This window comes from Chionomys nivalis, chromosome 1, assembly GCF_950005125.1.
Source record: "Chionomys nivalis chromosome 1, mChiNiv1.1, whole genome shotgun sequence".
Taxonomy (NCBI): domain Eukaryota; kingdom Metazoa; phylum Chordata; class Mammalia; order Rodentia; family Cricetidae; genus Chionomys; species Chionomys nivalis.
Genome location: NC_080086.1, coordinates 27378180 through 27401217, shown reverse-complemented (window position 1 = coordinate 27401217; position 23038 = coordinate 27378180). Strand labels below are relative to the sequence as shown.

Genomic DNA, 23038 nt, shown 5'->3' with positions numbered 1-23038 from the left:
GAAGATTTCTTCTTTGATCTTCTTAGTCCTGGTAAGAAGAAGTTTTTCTGCCATCCGGCCAATGTCCCTTTAAGTAGGCTGCCCAGCTCATTCACCATTGCTGCCTGCCTTCTTACCAGCATGCGCCACCAAAACCGGCTCTGCTTGGGCATTGCTGTACCCCAAGCATTCCACAGCTGCGGTCTGGGAGCTGGGGGCAGTTGTTCTCTGTGAAACTTGCAAGCAGCTCGGGAAGGCTGTTTGGAATTGGGCTCTGGCATCTCTAGGGCCCTCCTCGCTTCAGTCAGTCGCAGCCTGCTGGGGCAGGTGGCTGTAAGCAGAGTTCCCAGGCTTGGGCTGTGACCAAGGCAGCAGGAAGGAGGATTCAGCTGGCAGTGGCTGCAAAGCCTTCCTCAGCGAGGTGGACATGGCAAAGGCAGAGAGCAGCCTGCTATTTTTTACAGCCCTGAAGAACAGTAGGGGAAGTCAAAGTCTCCAACAGGTCTTTTTCTAATAAAAGCGTGGGACACTCAGGAATAATCAGTCCTTGTGTCCATGGTCAAATGCTTTAGACATAGCGAGGGGGAACTCTTCCCCTTCCCCCCCACCTACACCCCAGAATCGGACACCTGGGTGCACAGCATAAGCAAGGGGGGAATTTCAGTACTGTCACTGTGGCTGCTGCACAGGCCTCTCAGGTGGGCAGAGCGCTGCTTCAGTAGCCGGATGTGCTCGGTGCTGTTCTCTGACCCGCTTCTGCTCAGCAGCTGCTTTGGGAAGTGTCTCGAGCCTAAAGTCCTGTAGGGCCATTCCTCCTCACCGAAGTCCACATTTGGCCACTCAGGGGCTGCTCTGTCTGAGGTGCGCAGTCTCTGCAGCTGTCATCTTCTGTTGCCTCCCTATCTGTCTAATTTTTTTTCCCTTTACTAAGTCCTGGAGGGAGCATCTCTGCAGTCCCTCCATTCTCTGCAACTTGCTGTCTGATGCTGACTGGCCTATAAAAGACATCACTACATCGGCTTGGTGATCTGCTGCCATGGGATCAAAATAGGTTTACATCCTGTACCCCTCCAATAGTCTTTCTAAAAATTCTGTAGGAGTACTATCAGACCTTTGCACTTTTTCTCTTACCTTAGCCAAATTAGCAAATTAGTGGGGGGCTTTGCAACCCACCCCCCTTTTTTTAGACTCGCAAATTGGACTCTGGCAATAAAGACAGAGCTGCTCCCTACCAGCTGGAGTATTGAAGTCCAATTCTCTATCTTGTCCGGTGATTGGGTTGGCCTGCTGTCAGCTCCTGGGACATTCTTTTGAGAACTCACTGCTTTTCCTCTGTGGTTAGGAGAACCTGTAAGAGCTGCTGGCAATCACCCAAGTGGGCTGATGGGTAACCAGAACAGATTCTATAAGCCCGGTCACGGCCTGAGGGTCCCGAGAAAAGGAAGGGTTATAAGTAAAGATTAGAGGCAGAAAAAGGCAGTGTTGTAATTGACCTGCTATTGAGCGAAGGGGAAATGCTTGGGAAGTCACTCTCATCCTTCCCCTGTCCCAGCGTAGATGCTGAGTACTGAAGTTTTCAGGGCTAGGGCCCGACCAGACCAGTGGGGCTCCTCAGGAACGAAGTGCTTTCTCCGGGGGAGGAGGAGGGAGAAGTCTGCCACGCCGGAGCACTTGGCTGGATATCAGGAAGAACCGGAGGTGCCTGGATTCTGGGTTTCTTTCGCTCCTGTACAGGAAAGAGAGAAGACAAAGGGCTTGGGGAGGGGCAGCCATCGCCTCCTCCAGCAGCGGGGTTGCTTTCGGAATCAGAGAAACTGATGATGGCCAGGGGGCTGGTGCTAGGTTGTGAATTCCTGCAGGTGGATTTTAACAAAGACAAACCAACATACAAAAACAAAAATACAAAGAGACAGACATAAACTCAAAACCAGAAGCTGGTGTTCTCACCACCACTCTGGTGTAGAACTGAAAATACACAAGAACAAAAAGACAGACATAGCAGAAGCTGCGCGGTAGCAAATCCAAAAATACAAATGGAGGATCACGTCTCCCCTGGAGATTAGGGTGACCTGGTCGCCCCTCCCTCCCATAAATGCTCATGAAACGTCTTTCAGGGCTGGGGCAAGGGATCTCAGGACACGTCTGCCTCCTCCCTGAGCCCCGTTTCAACACAGACCCTGCACAAGTACAATTCTCAGATTACTGATTCACAATTACACAGAAACAGAAACACAATACACAAACAGACAGACATAAAAATGAGCTCGTTTCTTTATACCTCCAACTGGGTCTAGAGCGTGTCTGGGAACAACTCGATTCCCGGTCAGGGAACCAAATGTTGGACTCCAGCGTCCAAACACCGAGGAGGAGTCGCCCCCAGAGACCACTTCATACACCACAGCCGATGCAAAAGCATGAGGTCCCCTGGGGGACCCTGTCATGACAGAATTAATAAAATCCTCATGTTTTTGCATCGGCTGTGGTGTATGAAGTGGTCTCTGGGGGTGACTCCTCCTCGGTGTTTGGACGCTGGAGTCCAACAAGACCTCAGAGCCTGAGAGGTGGCGAGGGCAGCCATGTCCGAGAGTGGGCAGGTTCAGAGTCTGAGCTCAAGCAGGGTGAGAAGTTATCCATGCTTGAGACCACTTCTCAACAGAAATCAGAACCCTAAATGAGTGAGTAGAGGGTCCTTCAGGACAGCCTGGTGTGACCCATCAGTATAGCACAAATAAGAAAAAACCTAGAGACAGATACTGGGGTTAAAGCTGAAGATCAGAAAAGCAAAGTGATCAAGAACCGGCTCTTACCTCTTCTCAGACAGAGATGGGCGATCCTACCTCCAGGAATCCTCAGATGAGCCTGAGCCTGCACTGAGCTCCTGCCTTATTGTTCTCTCTAGTGCTGGGATTAAAGGCGCGTCCTCCCCAACTCTGGGATAAAGGTGTGCTGGAATCTTTTAGACTGATTCCCTCTCAATGGCCTTGAGTCCTGGGATTAAAGGCATGCACTACCACTGCTAGGCTTCTAGGGCTAACTAGTGTGGCTGCTTTGCTCTTTGATCTTTAGGCAAGCGTTATTTATTAAAACACAAATAATATACCACTATACATCAGCACTAGGAAGAGGTGAAAATGGACCCCGCTGCACTGTGTTGGCTCTAGGTCAGGCTGGGATCTGGGTACTCAGCAGGCTGAGGAGATGAGGGTAAATCAGGAACCAGGCAAGGTACAGAGTGTGGGAGTGGAAAACACAAGGTGGAACTCAGTGACTTTCAGGAAAAAGAGGAAATCCTTGCTGGGTGTGGAGGAACTGAACTGTCACAGCCCAGGCAGGGGAAAGGAAGTATTCTTGCATTATACAGAGCTGTTGTGGGTTCCAGAGACTGAGCAGGGTGAAGACACTGTCCCCATGAGGTGGGACAGTCTAGGTAGGGTGCATTCAAGGTCCCTTTGGGTTGAAGAATGTTTCTGTCCATGGGGCCGACTTGAATATGGTGTTAAAGCCCCAGGGAGGCCAAGGGGCAGCTCTTCAGGAATCAGGAGTAGGAATCTCAGTGCAAGATGAGACATGGAGACTTTACTGTAGAGGTTAGCTCAGACTGAGAGTCAGAACCTCAACACCATGAGGAGCTTGACTTCTCCAATGGCCTGGTTCCTCTTTTCCATTCCTTCCTGTTCCCCCTACCCCAACTTGGTATCGTTATGATTGTACGATGGTCCTGGGTGCATTCTCCACCTGCGATTCTCCCTTTGCAGGTGAGGGGACTGGACGTCTTGCTGCATGCTCAGGGCAGCTTCTGTTACTGCCTCTCATCCCTACCTGGAATGGGGATAATTTGCTGCCGCCTTTGTTTCTTGTTCAAGGCCTATTTTACAGAAGGGGGACACTCATCTTCTGAGAGCAGGGGAAGATTTTCAGAAAACATTTATATTAACATGAACCTCAAAAATAACTTTGATTCCTCAGACATCAATGCAGACTCTCCTCCAGGTAAGACGTCCTTTTCTGCTGCTCCTAGTTAGTGATGAAATAAAGGACGAAGACAGATGATCTTAGTTTCTCACCGTGCCTGTGGGTCACTGGAGTCACAACCAAGTGTGCTGACTGTAGACAGATGTGAAAGGTTGTGGGATTGTACAATGGAAAAGAGAAGGTGTTGGTTTTTACGATTTAGAGAAAAATCACACCACCCATTTTATTGTATATTTTCCACATATAAATACACATAAATGTGTGTAATAGGTTTCTTCAACAGTTGCTTCCCCTCTGTTAGTAACATGTCAGTCTGTTGGCATCTAAGTCCTGAGCAGCTTCTTTCACTCATCTCCCTCTAGTGATGGGGACAGAGCTCAGGACCTCATGCACACTTGGAAAGTATTGCAACTCTTTTAGAAGTGGTGACCAAAAAGATGCTGACTTTGTCATAAAATGTAGGGACACCAAGACTTTCTGACTTTTACATACTTTGAAGTATGAAGCAAGCTGGAAGACTTTAAACGTATATAATGCAAAACCATGCAATCTCTATGAAACTGATAAAGAAGACATATGATATTGAAAATGTTCATTCAGATGTGCTGTAGTAAGCCTGTAATCACAAACTCAGGAGGCTGAGACAGGGGTTGCCATGAGATTGTGACCAGCTTGGGCTACATAATGAGTTCAAGGTCAGCCTGGGGTACAGTCTCAAAAATAAAACAAAGAAATCATAACAGATAAAAGTGATGTCAAAGAAAATGCTAGTCACAAATCAGTATTTAAGATGCTCCAATTGTATAGACCATAGATTTATATGTAAAAGCTTTAAACTTTTTGGAAAGATACATGCCAAAATACTGACCACAATCATTCTCAATGTCAGGAATGAGTGATTTTGTAAGCACTGTAATATTTTTATAATTAACATGACTATTTCCTATTTTCATTTTCCTATTATTTCAAACATCATGTTATTTGTGTTTATCCTGCATAAAAACAGAAGAAGATGAAATAGATACAGAACTCAGATATGAATTTGGTTTGTGTTTCAGCTCCTCAAAACAAGATCATGTCTCTTAAAGGTAGTCATAGATTCGCCAAGATCATCCTCACCTCGTTCATAATATTTTTTCTGCTGTTGAAAATCTTACTCTCCATTGTTCTGCTCAGTAAGTACACCTGTGGTACAAGTAGCAATGAGAATGAAGGGGAACCATTAGACAGAAGGTTACCCAGAAACCTGAGACAGGAACCCCTTGGGGAGATGGGCGACATTGGGAATTTCTCTGTTTCAGAATAACTCTTCTGCAAAAGTCATTCCTTCTTAGTAGAAAAGCAAGTGTGTGTTTTTGGTGTCACAGAGTGAAATCCCAGGGCATCAGTGTTAGACTCCAGTACTGAGTATAGACCTGTTTTCTCAGCAGCATTTAGAAGACACCCCCTTCAGATGCATAGATACTTACATTTTGGATTGATCAGGGTGATGAGAAGAGATAACAGAGCTACTCCAGGGACAGAATTCCATCAGATTTCCTTCTAATCATTCATTTTTTCCAGACTGTGTGAGACCTGAAAGCTAATTTAGAAAAATAGTGAGTTTCTCAGCAGATTGCCTTTCAAATTTATCAAAATTGAAAATCATAAACATTTTTATGTAGGTGTTATATTAATCATTGAATAATTAGTACCGTCCATTTCCTATATACTGGGCAACATGTCAGAGTCCAGAAAGAGCTGCAAGCCCCAGTCTCAGGAACATAGAGAATAGTCACGTGAAGCAGCGCTTAAAAGCTCGCATGGGAAATGCTGTGCAGGAGAGAAGTGAGCCCAGGAGGCTAAGGAAAACTTGGAGCAGATGATGCCTGGACCTGTGTGCCAGCAATGCCAGAGACACGGGGGAGCATGGGAAATACGGGCAAATATAGGTGTGCATTACTGTACCGTGTAGAGCTGCATGGAGAACTGAGCATGAGACTGTGGGGGCAGACAAAACTGGACTCTGATGACAAAATAGTGCAGGCCATATTACACGGGTATTTCCTGTAAATGTTATTCAATTTAGTATCTGTGGCTGAACCCATATCAACTTAAAACTTACTAGATTAGTTGGGCTATTTATTTAATTCTTCCTTCTTGGCGTCACCAAGCCTGGTCTCTCTTGGGAGATTCCCATGGTCCGAGGTGAACTTACTCATCCTCATGGAGTCATGCATTAGTTCAACTCAGCTTCCCGTGACAACCTCAGACTTGCAGGACAGATGGTGGCAGTAAGCCAAGATTAACATAGAGTGCATACACATTTGTTCTTGTGTATTAGTGGACAAAGAAAATCTTAAAGGCAGCTCGAACAACGTGATGTAGAAATAAACCCAGTTCCTTGATGAGGGAACTGAAAAGGCATAGTCCAAGTGGATATTCATATCAGGAAGATGGAAAAGTGTGTGCAGATTTGCAATGTGCCACAGTCATGAAGACCCACTGCAGAATCTGCAGCAGGACATGATAAAGTTAAAACTGACTTAGAGAGGGTACTCTTAACGAGATTTGAAAATGAAGGGAAGGAGAGGTTAGGAAGCTAATCCAGAATCCATTTGGCCAGCACTGGGGGCTTGATCCAAGGGTCCTGCTGGTAATGCACAGGATAGGAGGTAACGTCGAGCACAGGAGGTGAAGTTTTGATCAATATTGATAGTTGAGAATTAGGGGATGCAGAGGAGTGAGGTGTGACTCTATGTTCTGATTTCATAAAGTCAGCAGTCATAAAGTTATTGGAGAAGAAAAAGATGAGGAGCAGGTATGGGTTGGAATATGATAATTTAAGTTTTGTTTATGTTCCCCTGATCTTTGATGCACAGATTTAGTTGGGTGCATATTAATAGGTTTTAGGAAAGAGGTGTACATTTTAGAATAGTTTTGCTTATATCAGCAAATAACAAAACAGACTAAAAACAAAACAACCACTCCTACTCCCTACCCTTCCCCAATAACCCAGTAACTGCAGTATCACTAAGAAAGATGAGTTTGGAGGAGAAAGTGAATTACAGATAAAACTGGATGAATTTTCCATTGTACGAGAGGTGGGTGCAGAAGGAAGCAGGTAGGAAAGAGCACAGGACACAGCAGCAAGCAGGGTCAGGCAAAACAGGAGGGAACCAGAATCTCCCAACTGTCAAGGAGGAGGAGAAGTGGGCTAGGGTCATGTGAGAAGTCCCACAGGAAGATGACTGATAAGTGCACACGAGGAACCATTGATATCTATTTCAAACACAGTTTTGTAAATTAGCAGAAGTGAAAGCCAGAACCTAGGGACTTGAGGAACAAGTGGAGATGAGGAAGGGAAAAAAGAAAATTGAATTTCTAGCACTTAGGTGAGTTAGTTTTAAGTTTGGAACACCATGGAAGTGTGGGGACACTGAGAAGTGTTGAGGGATCATAAAGAAAAGAAGAGGAAGAGGACCAAGTCCTTTTGATCAGTGTCGGGCTCTTTATAACTTACATGCTCAGGAAATCTGGAGCTGCTCTGAATTAGATCATTTATCCCTCCCCTTTCTTGGGCTATGCACATATTGCATAGAATTTATTACCTAAGAAGTAGTCTTTAGTGTGCCCTCCATTAAATGTTGGAGAGACCCCAGGGTCATGGATCTGTCCCTTCCAGGTCTTCCTGGAGATATTTGTGGTCATAAAATCACTAGGAGCAGGGTTACATTGACTGTGGAGTGAGGGAAAATTGTCTTTTAGTGTGATAAGGTCTCATGTAGCCCAGGGTAGCCATGAGCTAACTTAACTAACCAACCAACTAACTAACTAAACTAAATAGTTAGGTAAACCAACCAGTCAACTAAACCAGCTTGTATAGTTAAGGATGACCTGAAACTTCTCTTACTCATTCTAATTCCCAAGTGCTAGGGCCACAGCCACCACACTCTATGGTGATGGGGAATCTTTCCCAGGCAGCCGCTAACTACTCAGGTAGTTGGACATTTATAGGTTTTGTTTCTACAAAGAATGAACGAAGGTAAAAACAGAGAGTCGAGTCTTAGCACTAGCAGAAAAATGAATGGTTTTTATTCTGTTTTACAGTTTTGTTTAAAAAATATTCTCAGCTTCTTGAAGAAAAAGCAATCATAAACGAACTGAATTATACCAGATTGGAGTGTACAAAACGGCATTCGTTCTTGAAAGGTAAAAGTTAACATGCCTAGAATCAGCATTTCCAACAAGATTCTAGGGTAGATCCATCAGCAATGGGCACTGTGGGGACACATCATAGCACATGCTCAGTACCAGCTGTCCGGGGAGTCCTTTTTAGAGGCCTCCAGTCAGGCATGATTGGGCTGTGTGGACCCCCTAGTGTCAATGAAGAAGAGTTTCAGGGCATGAGAGCCAATACCAGGCTGAGTTGAATTTCATCAGGCACAGAAAGGATGAAGCAGATCTGATGGTGTGAATGTGAGCATCTCCAGGGAGTCATCTGAAATGTGTGTTTAAGATTTTATTTTTAATTTGAAATATGTTTATGTGCAAGTCTCTCTGTGTGTGTGCTTGTGTACGTGAGTGCAGTGCCTGCAGAGGGCAGACGAGGGTGTTGGATCCTGGGAGCTGGAGTTATTTGTGTTTGTGAGCCACAGGTCGTGGTCCTGGGAGCTGAACTCCAGTCCTCTGCAAGAGTACTACACTTTTTATGTTTTATTTAATTGATTTTATTGAGCTATATATTTTTGTCTGCTCCCCCCTTCCTTTTACCTCCTCTTCTACCCTTGCTCTCCCTGCACTCCCAAGTTACTCAGGATGTCTTTTTCTACTTCCCATGTAGATTAGACCCATGTATGTCTCTCTTAGGGTCCTCATTGTTGTCTAGGTTCGGGAAGAGCAGTGCACTTTTAACCACTGAGTCATTTCTGCAGTTCCTCAAGTGTTTTCTTAAGTGTGTGTGTGCAGGCACATGTGTGTGCCTGTGGGTAAATGTGTGTGTGTGTGTGTGTGATGATCTTGTTGCTTTCTCATTATAGTGTTTACAAAGAGAAATTTATTCAAGATTTTAATAGGGATTTTGTTTTCTCATAAACTAAGCTGGAAGGTGGACTCATGAAGGCATATTGCTTAGGTTTAAGGAAGAGAGGGGCGTGTTAAGGCTATCCTTCACTTTGACTCTAAGTAAGCAAAGTGTCTCCACTATCTTTGACATCTGTAAGTGAGATATCTTTGGAACACACCACCTGGCCCTAAGTAGGCACAGTTTCTTTTTTGTCTTTGACAAGGTATGTTTTGGAAAAGACAATTTGACCTCCTCTGGGTTCCTGCCTTTCCTTCCGTCTGTCTCTTCACCCCGTTGTATCCTTTCTTGTACAGAAGCAGGAGAACTGCAGTCCTATGCAGGGAAGCCTTTGCCTAAGCTTACATCTTGAGATGTCTTATTAATTTTTATCTGTAACCATTGCAGGGTTCCAGGCCTCAGAGTGTGGTGTTTACTCCATTTAGACGACAGAGTCGTTTTTACTCAGAACGGCTATAGATCTAGCTGCCTTCCTCTGCCCATTGCTGCCTAGTTTTCCCAGTACAGTTTGTTGAAGAGCTCAGCTTCCTCCATGATGTGATTTTGGTGGAAAGTCAGGTGGCTACAGCTGTGTGGATTTCTACTTGTAGTTCTCTTGAATGTTCTTTGATCAATGTGCCTGCTTTTGTGCTTTTAGCATGCGCTGTAGTGCAGCCTGAAGACAGGTACAGTGACGTCTCCAACATTATTCTTTTTCCTTCAGAATTGCTTTGGGTGTTTTGTGCTTCTTTATACATTTTGAGATTGTTCTGTCTATTTTATGAAGAATTTTGGAATTTTTATGGGATTGCATTAATCTATCAACATTTAGGATCTTTATATGAGACTTTATTTTTCTGTTTCATATCAGATTTTCCCTCTTGAATGTTCACTGATATCTCTGCTGCCTTCAGGATGCAATGACAACATGCAGTACTTACAATGTATCTTTCAGTATAAAATTTCCATGCAGCTCTTTACTTCTTTCTTTGTTGATGGTTTACATATTTTTTTTTATTGAGCTCTACATTTTTCTCTGCTCCCCTCTCTGCCTCTCCTCTCCCCATTTCAACCCTCCCCCAATGTCCCCATGCTCCCAATTTACTCAGGAGATCTTGTCTTTTTCTACTTCCCATGTAGATTAGATCTATGTAAGTCTCTCTTATTGTCCTCATTGTTGTCTAAATTCTCTGGGATTGTGGTTTGTAGGCTGGTTTTCTTTGCTTTATGTTTAAAAACCACCTATGAGTGAGTACGTGTGATAATTGTCTTTCTGTGTCTGGATTACCTTACTCAAAATAATGTTTTCTAGCTCCATCCATTTTCTTGCAAAATTCAAGATGTCATTATTTTTTTCTGCTGTGTAGTACTCTATTGTGTAAATGTACCACATTTTCTTTATCCATTCTTTGGTCGAGGGGCATTTAGGTTGTTTCCAGGTTCTGCCTATGACAAACAAAGTTGCTATGAAAATAGTTGAGCACATGCCCTTGTGGCACGATTGAGCATCCTTTTAATATATACCCCAAAGTGGTATTACTGGGTCATGAAGAAGGTTGTTTCCTAATTTTCTGAGAAATCGCCACACTGACATCAAAAGGGGCTGTACCAGCTTGCACTCCCACCAGCAATGCAGAAGTGTTCCCTTTTCCCCACAACCTCTCCAGCATAAGTTGTCATCTGTGTTTTTGATTTTTCCATTCTTTTTTATTGCTTTATAAATAATACCACTCAAAATTTCCACTCCCCCCCCTCTTCCCATTCCCTCCCACTCCCCTACTCGCCCTTTCCCCTCCCCCCAGATATAAGAGAGGGAAGGATACCCTACCTTGTGGGAAGTCCAAGGTCTTCCCCCCTCCATCCAGGCTTAGGAAGGTATGCATCCAAATAGACTAGGATCCCCAAAAGCCAGTACATGCAGTAGAGACAAATCCCAGTGCCATTATCATCGACTTCTCAGTCTGCCCCAATTGTCAGCCACATTCAGAAGGTCCAGTTTGATCACATAGTCTTTCAGTCTCAGTCCAGCTGGCTTTGTAAGCTCCCATTAGACCAGTCACACTGTCTCAGTGGGTTGACCAACCCCTCACGGTCCTGACTTCCTTGCTCATATTCTCCCTCCTTCTGTTCTTCAAGTGGACCTTGGGAGATCAGTCCAGTGCTCCAATGTGGGTCTCTGTCTCTATCTCCATCTGTCGCTGGACAAAGGGTCTATGGTGATATTTAAGATAGTCAGCAGTCTGACTATGGGACAAGGTCAGTTCAGGCACCCTTTCCTCCACTGACCAGGGTCCTAGCTGGGGACATCTCCTTGAACACATGGGAACCCCTCTAGAGCCAAGCCTCTTGCAAACCCCAAAATGGCTCACTTAGTTAAGATATCTTCTTCCCTGCTCCCATATCCGTCCTTCCTCCATTTCAACCATCCCACTCCTCCAAACTCTCCCTAATCCTCCCCTTCTCCCTTCTCTCTCCCCCTCTCCCCATTCACCTACCCTACCCCCACCCCCATGATCCCAACTTTTCCCTGGCGATCTTGTCTGCTTCCAATTTCCAGGAGGATCTATATATGTTTTCCTTTGGGTTCACCTTATTTCTTAGCTTCTCTAGGATGTGAACTATAGGCTCAATGTCCTTTGTTTATGGCTAGAATTCACTAAAGAATGAGTACGTACCATATTTGTATTTTTGGGTCTGGGTTATCTTACTCAGGATAGTGTTTTCTATTTCCATCCATTTGCAAGCAAAATTCAAGATGTCATTGTTTTTTACCACTGAGTAGTACTATAATGTGTAGATGTGCCACACTTTCTTTATCCATTCTTCCATTGAGGGGCATCTAGGTTGTTTCCAGGTTCTGGCTATGCCAAATAATGCTGCTATGAACATAGTGGAACAAATGCTTTTTTTTGTTCCGTTTATTTTCTCTATGGTGTCTTCAGAATCTGAGATTCTTCTATCTCTTGTATTCTATTGATTATGCTTGTTTCTGTAGTCTCTGCTCGTTGACCTAGATTTTCCATATCCAGCTGGTCCTCAGTTTGTGTTTTCTTCCTTGCTTCCATTTCAGTTTTTTCTTGGTTTCCCAGGGTATCATCTACGTATTTATTCATTTCTTCAAACTTTTTGTTATACTTCTCATCCATTTCTATAAGGGCGTTTTTACATGTTGTTTAAGGGACTCTATTGCTTTCATAAAGTCAGTTTTTTCCTCTTCTTCTGTGTTAGGGTGTTCAAGTCCTTCTGTTGTAAGATCATTGGGTTCTGGTGTTTTCATATTGTTTTTCAGATTGTTGGGTGAATTCTTGCCTTGGAGCCTGCCCATCTCCTCCTATCTAATGTGTCTTTTAAAGCAGGATCAGGTTTCCCTGCTGGCCAGGGGCCCCACTTACAAGATGCCCTCGCTCCGTTTCCTGGTTCCCGCCGCGGGCCGAGATCCCTCTCACCACTCAGAAGGGTCTTCAGGAACAGGACCAGGCTCCCCGTTCGCCAGGGACCTCATCAACAAAAGATCTACCACTTTGGTTTAATTATAGTGGGGCGATCTGCTCTCAGTGTGGGTTTCACTATTTCATGCTTGGATTATCCCACATCTACCACGTCTGCACCGCGTCTGCCCGCCCATCTCCACCCGGCGCGTGAGTCTGTCGGGCTCTTCGGCGTGCTGCTGCTGCTGGGGTCACCAAAAGGATCTTGGAAATTTGCTTGGTCTATCTGCAGGGTTGCATGCCATTGACCTCTCAGCCCTTTCCTCGGTCCCCTTTCTTCCTAAGGCTGGTGACTCCGCCCTTCTGAAGATGTGCCAGCTCTGGCTTCATTCCATCTCTACCTCAGTCTGAAATGGCAATCCTGCTCCAGGAATCTCAGAATGAGACTGTCTCTTGGTTGAGTTTTGTGTGGTTTTGGTATCAGTGTAACTGTAGATTCATAAAAAGGGTTTGGCAATGACTCTTCTGTTTCTTTTATGTGGAACACATTACGGAGTATAGGTATTAGCTCTTCTTGGAAGGTCTGGTAGAATTCTGCACTAAAACCATCTGGTCCTGGGCTTTTTTTGGTTGGAAGGTTTTTGATGACAGCTTCTATTTCCTTGCAACTTATAGGTCTATTTAAATTGTTCTCCTGGTCTTGATTTAAGCTTGGTATATGGTATTTATCTAAAAACTCTCCATTTCTTTTTCATTTTCCAATTTTGTGGCATAAAGGCTTTTGTAGTAAGACTTAATGATTCTTTGAATTTCCTCAATGTCTGTTGTCATGTCCCCCTTTCCTTTCTGAGCTTGTTAATTTGTGTGTTTTCTCTCTGCCTTTTGATTAGTTTGGATGGGGTTGGTCAATCTTGTTGATTTTCTCAAAGAACCAGCTCTTTGTTTCATTGATTCCTTGGATTGTTTTCTGTATTTCTATTTTGTTGATTTTAGCCCTCAGTTTGATTATTTCCAGTCTTCTACTCCTCCTGGGTGAGTCTGCTTCTTCTTCTTTTTTTTCTCTAGAGCTTTCAGATGTGCTGTTAAGTCTCTAATGTGAGCTTTCTCTGTTTTCTTTAGGTGGGCACTTAGTGCTATAAACTTTCCTCTTAGCACTGCTTTCATAGTGTCCCATAGGTTTGGGTAAGTTGTGTCTTTATTTTCATTGAATTCAAGGAAGACTTTCTTTCTTTATTTCTTCCTTGACCCAGGAATGGTTCAGTGGTTGACTGTTCATTTTCCATGAGTTTATATGCTTTCTGGGGGTGAAATTGTTGTTAAATTCTAACTTTACTCCATGGTGATCCAATAAGACACAGGTGGTTACTCCATTTTTTTTTTTTGTATCTGTGGATGTTTGCTTTGTTATCGAGTATGTGATCAATTTTCGTGAATGTTCCACGAGATGCTGAGAAGAAGGTATATTCTTTTTTGTTTGGGTGAAATGTTCTATAGGTGTCTGCTAAGTCCATTTGATTCATTACATCTGTTAGTTCTCTTATTTCTCTGTTAAGTTTCTGTCTGGTTGACCTGTCCATTGGTGAGAGAGGAGTGTTGAAATCTCCTACTATTAGGGTTTGAATGTGTGCTTTGAGTTCTAGTAATGTTTCTTTTACATATGTGGATGCTTTTATATTAGGGGCATAGATATTTAGGATTGAGACTTTATCTTGATGAATTGTTCCTATTATGAGTATAAAGTGTCTTTTTCCATGTCTTCTGATTGATTTTAGTTTGAAATCAATTTTGTTAGATATTTGGATAGCCACACCTGCTTGTTTCTTAGGGCTATTTGATAGGAAAACCTTTTCCCAACCCTTTACTCTGAGGTAGTGTCTGTCTTTGAGGTTGAGGTGTGTTTCTTGTAAACAGCAGAATGTTGGATCCTGTTTTCGTATCCATTCTCTTAACCTGTGCCTTTTTATAGGTGAATTGAGTCCATTGGTATTAAGTGATATTATGACCAGTGGTTGTTAACTCTGGTTATTTTTTTGGTGGTAGTGTTTGTGTGTTTCCATTCTTTGAGTTGTGTTGGTGGAGGGTTGTCAGATGTCTGTACTATTTGGTATTGTTGGCTTCCTTGGGTTGTGGCTTTCCTTCTAGTACTTTCTGTAAGGCTGTGTTTGTGGATACATATTGTTTAAATCTGTTTTTGTCATGGAATATCTTGTTTTCTCCATTGATGGTGAAAGAAAGTTTTGCTGGGTATAGTAGTCTGGGCTTGCATCCATGGTCTCTTAGTGTCTGCAGCACATCTATCCAAGACCTTCTGGCTTTCATGGTTTCCGTGGTGTAATTCTGATAGGTTTACTTTTACATGTTACTTAACTTTTTTCCTTTGTAGCTCTTAATATTCTTTCTTTATTCTGTATGTTTTGTGTTTTGATTATTATACGGTGAGGGGATTTTTTTTTATCCAGTCTATTTGTCTTTCTGTAAGCTTCTTGTACCTTCATAAAAATATCCTTCTTTCGGTTGGGAAAGTTTTCTTCTATACTTTTGTTGAATATATTTTCTGGGCCTTTGAGCTGGAATTCTTCTCCTTCTTCTACCCCTATTTTTTTTTCTTTTCTTTTTTTAAAGAGAAGCAATTTCTTTTATGATTTTAAAGGTTTATTTATTTATTATATATACAGTGTTCTGCTTGCATGCCAGAATAGGGCACTGGATCTCTTTATGGATGGCTGTGAACCACCATATCGTTGTTGGGAATTGAACTCAGGACCTTTGGAAGAGCAACCAGTGCTCTTAACCTCTGAGCCATCTCTCCAGCCCCTACCCCTATTATTCTTAGGTTTGGTCTTTTCATGGTGTCCCAGAGTTCCTGGATGTTTTGTGTTAAGAATTTGTTGGATTTGCTGGTTTTTTTTTGATGAATGCGTCTATTTCTTCTATAGTATCTTCAGCACCTGAGATTCTTTATTCTACCTCTTGTATTCTGTTGGTTATACTTGTCTTTGTAGTTCCTGTTCTTTTACCCAGATTTTCCATATCCAGCCATCCCTCGATTTGTGTTTTCTTTATTACCTCCATTTCAGTTTTCAAGTCTTGAACTGTTTCCTTTACCTGTTTGATTGTTTTTTCTTGGGTATCTTTGAGGGATATATTAATTTCTTCTAACTTTTTGTCTTCTCTTCCATTTCTTTAAGGGAGTTTTTTACTTCCTGTTTAAGGGTCTCCATCATTTTCATAAGGTTACATTTAAATTCGATTTCTTCTACTTCTTCTGGGTTAGGGTGTTCAAGTCTTCCTATTCCATGTTTGCTGGATTCTGGTGTTATGTTGCTTTTCAGGTTGTTGTAGGAATTCTTGCATTGGCACCTGCCCATCTCTTTTTTCAAATGCGGCCAAGAGAGTCTTGGCGTCTTGGTCCAATCTTTGCTGTGGCTGACTGTGTTCTTGGGGTTTTTTCTTGGTCTGCCCTCTCTTAGGTCCCCTCAGTACTGGAGCTGGCTCTCAGATCCCCTCTGCCCTGAAGCAGGCTGTGCTGGCAGATCTAAGGATCCTGCAGATAAAAAGGGGTGCTAGGGGGCAAGAAGGGATGAGGTAAATAAAGAAAGCCAGTAGCCGGGAATACTCTCCACTGGATGGCTAGACAAGTTTAGGGAATTGGAGCGGGCCTGGACTCTGTTCCCCAGGACCGTCTGGCAGGGCGGCCACTCACTCACCACTCCAGATGGATCTCCTCAGTACCACAAACCATTTTTTTTTTTTTGATTTTCGAGACAGGGTTTCTCTGTAGTTTTTGGTGCCTGTCCTGGAACTAGCTCTTGTAGACCAGGCTGGCCTCGAACTCACAGAGATCCTCCTGCCTCTGCCTCCCGAGTGCTGGGATTAAAAGCGTGCGCCACCACCGCCCGGCCACAAACCATTTTCTTAAGGATGTAATAAGAAGAAAATAACTGAGTCTCAATATCCAATAAATGGATGTATCACAATAACCATATAAGTCTTGCAGAATATAATCCATAGTATTAGCAAAAAAGTCATTAAAATCCCCAGTCATAATGTTTTCTGCAATTATATAACTTTCAATTTTATGAATTTATTGATTAATAAATTACCTGTTATGAGGTTCGGTAAGTTGTTTTAGGTGTAATAATCTTTATTGTCCAGCAGGTGTCGTGGTTGCAGAGTCGTGACTAGCGGTGGCACAACCAGCGGCACCAGGCACCGTCAAGCACCACTTTTGTTTCCCGCCTTGGTGCTGGTTAAATACTGAGAAATATGCTTTGCTGGACAAATTAAAAGCAATTTAATCAATTCTGTACAGAGAGCAAGAAGCTCAGAACTCACAAGCAGGGAGCACAAACTAGAAGCTGTGCAAGTCGTCACACAGCTGGGAACACAGCAGTGGGAGGGAGAAGGTGCAGGAGCTTGGGAAATTTCCAGAGTCGCCACATGCAGTTAGCTCTGTTCTGGTGGCTGTTTTACAGAAACTGCTTAGTAGGTAAAAACAAGCCAAGCGGGTGGGGGTGGGAGACTTTCTGGGCTGTGGACAGGTTAGGCCTTTAAGCCGGTCCACACAGTAGGTGTGAAGTTTAGATCCACATGGACGCTAGATGAAGATGGATGCTAAAAAGAAATCCCACACTAGCTCAGAATTGGTATAATAGAGGGTTATTTATTTAGGGGTAGACTCATAGATCATAGTCCTCTGCTTGAACGGGGAACAGCAACTGAATCCCACAGCTGGAAGACAGGGCAACCATGTGCTTTAGATTGACATATATAAGAGGCCACACCCAGGTAGATGGATAACTTAAAAGCTACTAGCTGTGGGAATTCCTACAGCAAAACCTGCATGAACTTTGCAAATTCCTATGCTGTCCCATGGACTACCTACTGGTCTTGCCAAGTGAGAATCCATTTTCACAGGTGCTTTGCCTGGCAGAAACCCATTAGACAGGTAGCCATATGCTGATCTGAGTCTATACTGCAAACTCTCAGCAGTCTGCTAACTCTGAAATTTCGCTGCCTTGGTTAATGACACCTATTATTTTTCTATATAAATATGTATATATTTATGTAATATGAGAACTTTCTGGCTCTTGATATGATGAGGTCTATTGTTTGGAGACCCAGACTGTTTGGAAATATGTCCTCACTGTTAGAGTGTGTTTTACACTGTTATCCTAACAGCACCTTAGTAGGACAAAGGGGCCTTGACTTTAGTGTCTATGGATGGAGACTGGGGGTTACTTGGCACCTGAGGGTGAGGGGTTTCTGTTGTATCTGGAGATGCAGGAAGTCCCAGTTTCCATGAGGTCTCCACATACAGCAGATTTTAAATGACTTTATGACACTGTAATTTCATCTCCTTCCTCCCCATAGACAAAGTCTGGAGCTGTTGCCCAAAGGACTGGGAGCCATTTAGTTCCCACTGCTACTTCATTTCCACTGACTTGGCATCTTGGAACGAGAGTGAGGAGAAGTGCTCCAGCATGGGTGCTCATCTGATGGTGGTCCGCAGCCAGGAAGAGCAGGTGCATGCTGGGAGTGAGTGGGGCCTGGGCCCAGCCTGCTGTCTGCCATTTTTACTAAGAGGGAGTTTTGTTGACATGGGTGTTGGTGCTGTGGCAGAAGGCTTTCCATCAGGTAGCCAGAAAAGGTTGCTTTAGCCTTGGCAATCTACGCCTTGCTCCTGATTCAGTGAACTAAACAACCCATAGGTATAGTAAGGAGAGAGGGCCTGCTTTTGGTCTCAGTCGCCCTGTTAGGTTACACACGAAATAATCACACAGAAATTGTATTAATTAAATTACTGCCTGGCCATTAGCTCTAGCCTCTTGTTGGCTAACTCTCACATCTTGATTAACCCATTTCTAATAATCTGTGTATCCCCATGTGACTGTGGCTTACCAGCAAGATTCTAACCTACATCCATCTCAGGCTGGAGATTCATGGCATCTCCCACACTGCCCTTCTTCCCAGCATTCTGTTCTGTCTACTCTGCCTACCTAAAAGCTGCCCTATCAAAAGGCCAAGGCAGTTTCTTTATTCAACCAATGAAAGCAACACATAAACAGAAGAACCTCCTACACTACATAGGAACCATGGCAACAGAAATGCCATGCCTGAGGGTGGAGGGAAGGATGGAATGTTTCTGTTTGAAAGACCAGTTTGTGATTTCAGCACTCTAAGGCTTCCTGTAGTACCAGCTGCCTAACAGAGGAGGGCACAGAGCTGACTAGGGAAAGGGGATCCAATCATGAGAGTCAGAGCCAACCATCAGAAATGAAATATCTGCAGTTATGAATGGAGAATGATTAAATCTATAAAATCCTCTCATGCACAACCTTCAAGAACAGTGTTGTGCAAGAAAAGAGGGGAGTGAGTCTGAGATGAGAATTCATTATGACCATGGACAGAGATTGTTTCTGGTGTCATGGAAATCAGGTCTATGAGTGATGACTTTGTGTCCTGGTCAGCCGGGGAAGTGGCATTCCCGGGGGTGGGGGCTCTTCCAGTCCTTGATCCACTTTGTCTTCTCTTCTCTGTGTGACCAGAAAAAGTTCACAGCGTACCTCTAAAATGTGTAATTACTGTGTATTAATCCAAAAATTGAAAACTATTTAAGGGCCTAGAGAGATCAACTAGGATTTGATGATTGTGTATTTGCATACATGCATCATATTGAATCTATAATTTTGTGTAGTTGAAATAATTTTTAAAAGATCTTATAAAAATTCTGTAACAGAAAAAGAAGCCCTCAATTTGGGCTCAGTGCTCTCTTTCTTTCCTTGTAGGATTTCATCACTAAGATCCTGAACCGTAACACTGCTTATTTTATCGGGCTTTCAGATCCAGGTCATCGACAATGGCGATGGGTTGATCAGACACCGTACAATAAAAGTGCCACGTGAGTCTAGAGTTACTCAAAGGAGTCCTGGGTCCTGTGCCATGAGAAGGTTTTAGGGTGTTCCAGCTGTTGGTTATGAACTAAAACAGCTCAGCCCTGGTGTGGGTGCTGGGGATGGAGTTACTTTTATCCCTGTTTACTCATCGCAGGAGTCCTGTGAGACATGTGTTGTTGACACTCCCAGGAGAGATGAGGAATTGAGTTAGAAGAGTGTAGGATGATAGGTACCCAGGGTGCCCAACCAGGTGCTTACAGATAGGTTTTTTTTTTATTTATTTTTTATTGAAAAAAAATTTTTCTGCCTCCTCCCTGCCTCCCATTTCCCTCCCCCTCCTCCCGCCCCTCTCCCCCTCCCCCCACTCCTCTTCTCCTCTCTCTCCAGTCCCAGGAGCAGTCAGGGTTCCCTGTCCTGTGGAAAGTCCAAGGTCCTCCCCCCTCCATCCAGGTCTAAGAAGGTGAACATCCAAACTGTCTAGGCTCCCACAAAGCCAGAACATGAAGTAGGATCAAAACTCCATGCCATTGTCCTTGGCCTCTCATCAGCTCTCATTGTCCGCCATGTTCAGAGAGTCTGGTTTTATCCCATGCTTTTTCAGTCACAGTCCAGCTGGCCTTGGTGAGCTCCCAATAGATCGGCCCCACTGTCTCAGTGGGTGGGTGCACCCCTCGTGGTCCTGACTTCATTGTTCATGTTCTCCCTCCTTCTGCTCCTCATTAGGACCTTGGGAGCTCAGTCTGGTGCTCCAGTGTGGGTCTCTGTCTCTATCTCCATCCATCGCTAGATGAAGGTTCTGTGGTGATATGCAAGATATTCATCAGTATGGCTATAGGATAGGTTCATTTCATGTTCCCTATCCTCAGGTGCCCAAGGAACTAACCGGGGACATTGCCCTGGGCATCTGGTAGCCACTCCAAGTTCAAGTCTCTTGCCAACCCTTACGTGGCTCCCTTAACTAAGATATGAGTTTCCCTGCTCCCCTATCCAACCTTCCTATATCCCTAATCATCCCGTTTCCCCAAGTTCCCTTCATCCTCTCCTTCACACTTTTCTCTCTCCATCTCCCCTTACTCCCATCCCACCCCACCCCCAAGATTCCATTTTTTTGCCCGGCAATCTTGTCTATTACCCATAGCCAGGAGGATAACTATATGTTTTTCCTTGGGTTTGCCCTCTTGTTTAGCTTCTTTAGGACCACAACTTATAGACTCAGTGGCCCCAGATAGGGGGGTTTTATTGTGCTTTCAGTCACTCATCTATTTTCTTTTTTTAAAAAAATATTTATTTATTTATTATGTGTACAGCATTCCTTCCATGTGTGCCTGCAAGCCAGAAGGGGGCACCAGGTCTCATTATAGATGGCTGTGAGCCACCATGTGGTTGATGGGAATTGAACTCAGGACCTCTGGAAGAACAGTCAGTGCTTTGAACCACTGAGCCATCTCTCCAGCCCCAACTCATCTATTTTCTTAAAAATAGGTTTTGTTTTTATTTTTATTTGTGTGTATAAATGTATATCTCTGTGAATACACACCATGTGTATGTGGTTGTCTACGGAACTCATAAGAGGGTGTTGAATCCCCTGCAGTTGGGGTCACAGGAGGTATTACCATGCCAATATGAGTTTTGGGAACAGAACTCTCATGTGTTCTAGAAAAGCAGCAAGCATTCTTAATGTCTGTGCCATCTTTCCAGTTTTCATTAATATAGGAGGAGACTGTTTTGTTGGTTCCTGGCTGCTCAAGCCTGAAATAATCACACAGAAATTGTATTAACTAAAACACTGCTTGGCCCATTAGCTCTAGCTTCTTATTGGTTAACACTTATATCTTAATTTAACCCATTTCTAGTAATCTCTGTATTGCCATATGGCTGTGGCTTACTGGGTAAAGTTTCCAGCATCTGTCTCCAGCGGGGCTACATGGCGTCTCTCTGACTCTGCTTCCTTTCTCCCAGCATTCAATTTAGTTTTCCTCCACCTACCTAAGTTCTGCCATATCAACAGGCCAAGGCAGTTTTCTTTATTCATCAATGGTAATCATAGCACACAGACAGGAATCCCACATCACATTTATATCTTTATAATAAAAATTAACATCAATATCATAACTGATTATCCTCATGTATCAAAAGCCCTCAATTTGATATTGTTATGTGTCATATTTACAATTTATGTAAAACTCTAATATATTAGTATATTCCCATATTCTATCAGATTTCTCTGTGAGAAATAGGTAGTGATGTTATTGTCATTGTCAGATTTCAGAGAAGAAAAATCGGAATCCAGGATTTTAAATTATTTCTTTTAGTTGACAGAAATAGATTATCTAGATATTTTAATTAGCTCTTCAGTTTCTCATTAAAAGTGATGTAAATGACAAAATAATTTTATTAAAATAGGAGAATAAGGAGAGACCCTTTCAGCACATAAATAGGCACATGGAATGATAGTCTCTGGGTACCGAGACCTAGGGATGAAGTAGCCTTGGGATGTATGCTGGGAGAACAGTTTAGTAACAAGCTGAGAGAATATTAAATGCGGTGGGCCTTGTTTTCCAGGAAAAGGTCAGATACGGGTGGTGGAGAACGGTTGATTTGTCCACACTAGGATCTGATTTCCACAGATTCCAACCTCATCCCCAGGCTTGCTTACTCTTGCTTTCTCTTTCCCAGCATTACTGTGGACACACCTGATGCTCTTTCCTCCCTTGCAGGTTCTGGCACCCAGGTGAGCCCAACAATGACTACGAACAATGTGCTGTAATAAATGTTTGGCATAGTAATTGGGGCTGGAATGACATCCCTTGCAGTCATGAACAGAAATCAATTTGTCAGATGAATAAAATATACTTATAAATCAAGAATTCTCCATGGACATGGGGTTGCATTTTATTCACCATTACAAAAACACTTGGAAAGTTCTTATGTGGAAGAGATGTCCACATAATTTTAGGTAGGCAGCCAACAGTAATACATGTGATAATACTGGTCCACCTATATACTTATTTATTCATTTATTCACTCATTACTCTTATATAGTGAGAATATCTTATATGCCAGACACTATACAGGATCCCCTTTGTGCATATGTGGAATCACATCAGCTTCTCTGTCCATTCTTAGATTCCTAGAGTCTTATTTGATAATAGAATTGCATGATGTGGTCCCTCTACCCATCTCTCTCTCTACTGACTCCTCTGTCTTTGGATTTATTGATGTATAATTGACAAATAAATCATGTATATTTACATTACACCATCTTGAGTTTACATGGATATGCATTGGGCAATGACTGCTACAATCAGGTTAACAACACCCTGGTGCCTGGTGTGTGTGTGTGTGGTGTTAGAACATTTAAGATCTTCTTAATCAAGTTCAGACAGACAGGGTGACATTGTTACTTATTGTCACTTTGATTCCCCAGTGCTTACTCATATTTCCTCTGGTAGTTTGTGCCCTTCCAACAGCATTTTTATGTCTCTCAATACCTGCACTACCAAGTCCTTGAACCCAATGGCTAGTGTGTGGGATACCATGGGTGGTGTGAGGCTGATGAGGGCCTCTAACGTGTGGCTGATTGCTGTTGCCCGTAGGACTGTACAGTGACAAGTACACCTCACAGGTTTCTAGGCTAACCCATGGGAGTGTTCCAGTGAGAAAAGTCAATTTGCAATATTCGGGGATGTTTCTCTTCTGAATAGTCACTGTCATTTCTGCAA

At 43.3% G+C, this 23038-nt stretch overlaps 1 protein-coding gene across 1 annotated transcript; it reads left to right on the top strand.

Annotated features, from left to right (window-relative positions):
- The first annotated feature begins 3680 nt into the window (after nt 1–3680).
- LOC130869828 (C-type lectin domain family 4 member A-like) lies at nt 3681–22175 on the top strand. Its single transcript, XM_057762320.1, has 7 exons — nt 3681–3734; nt 3843–3969; nt 5010–5126; nt 8041–8142; nt 17794–17945; nt 19209–19321; nt 22034–22175. The coding sequence occupies exons 1-7, from the start codon at nt 3681–3683 to the stop codon at nt 22173–22175; spliced, it is 807 nt and encodes a 268-aa protein (XP_057618303.1).
- The last annotated feature ends 863 nt before the right edge of the window (nt 22176–23038 follow it).

What these genes read in the sequence shown, in the direction of transcription:
- LOC130869828 (XM_057762320.1), top strand. Translation starts at nt 3,681, where the DNA reads ATGATTGTACGATGGTCCTGGGTGCATTCTCCACCTGCGATTCTCCCT. An exon ending in CAATGCAGACTCTCCTCCAG is followed by an intron (nt 3,970 to 5,009) that starts GTAAGACGTCCT and finishes TTTGTGTTTCAG; the next exon opens with CTCCTCAAAACAAGATCATG. An exon ending in CCGTACAATAAAAGTGCCAC is followed by an intron (nt 19,322 to 22,033) that starts GTGAGTCTAGAG and finishes CCTCCCTTGCAG; the next exon opens with GTTCTGGCACCCAGGTGAGC.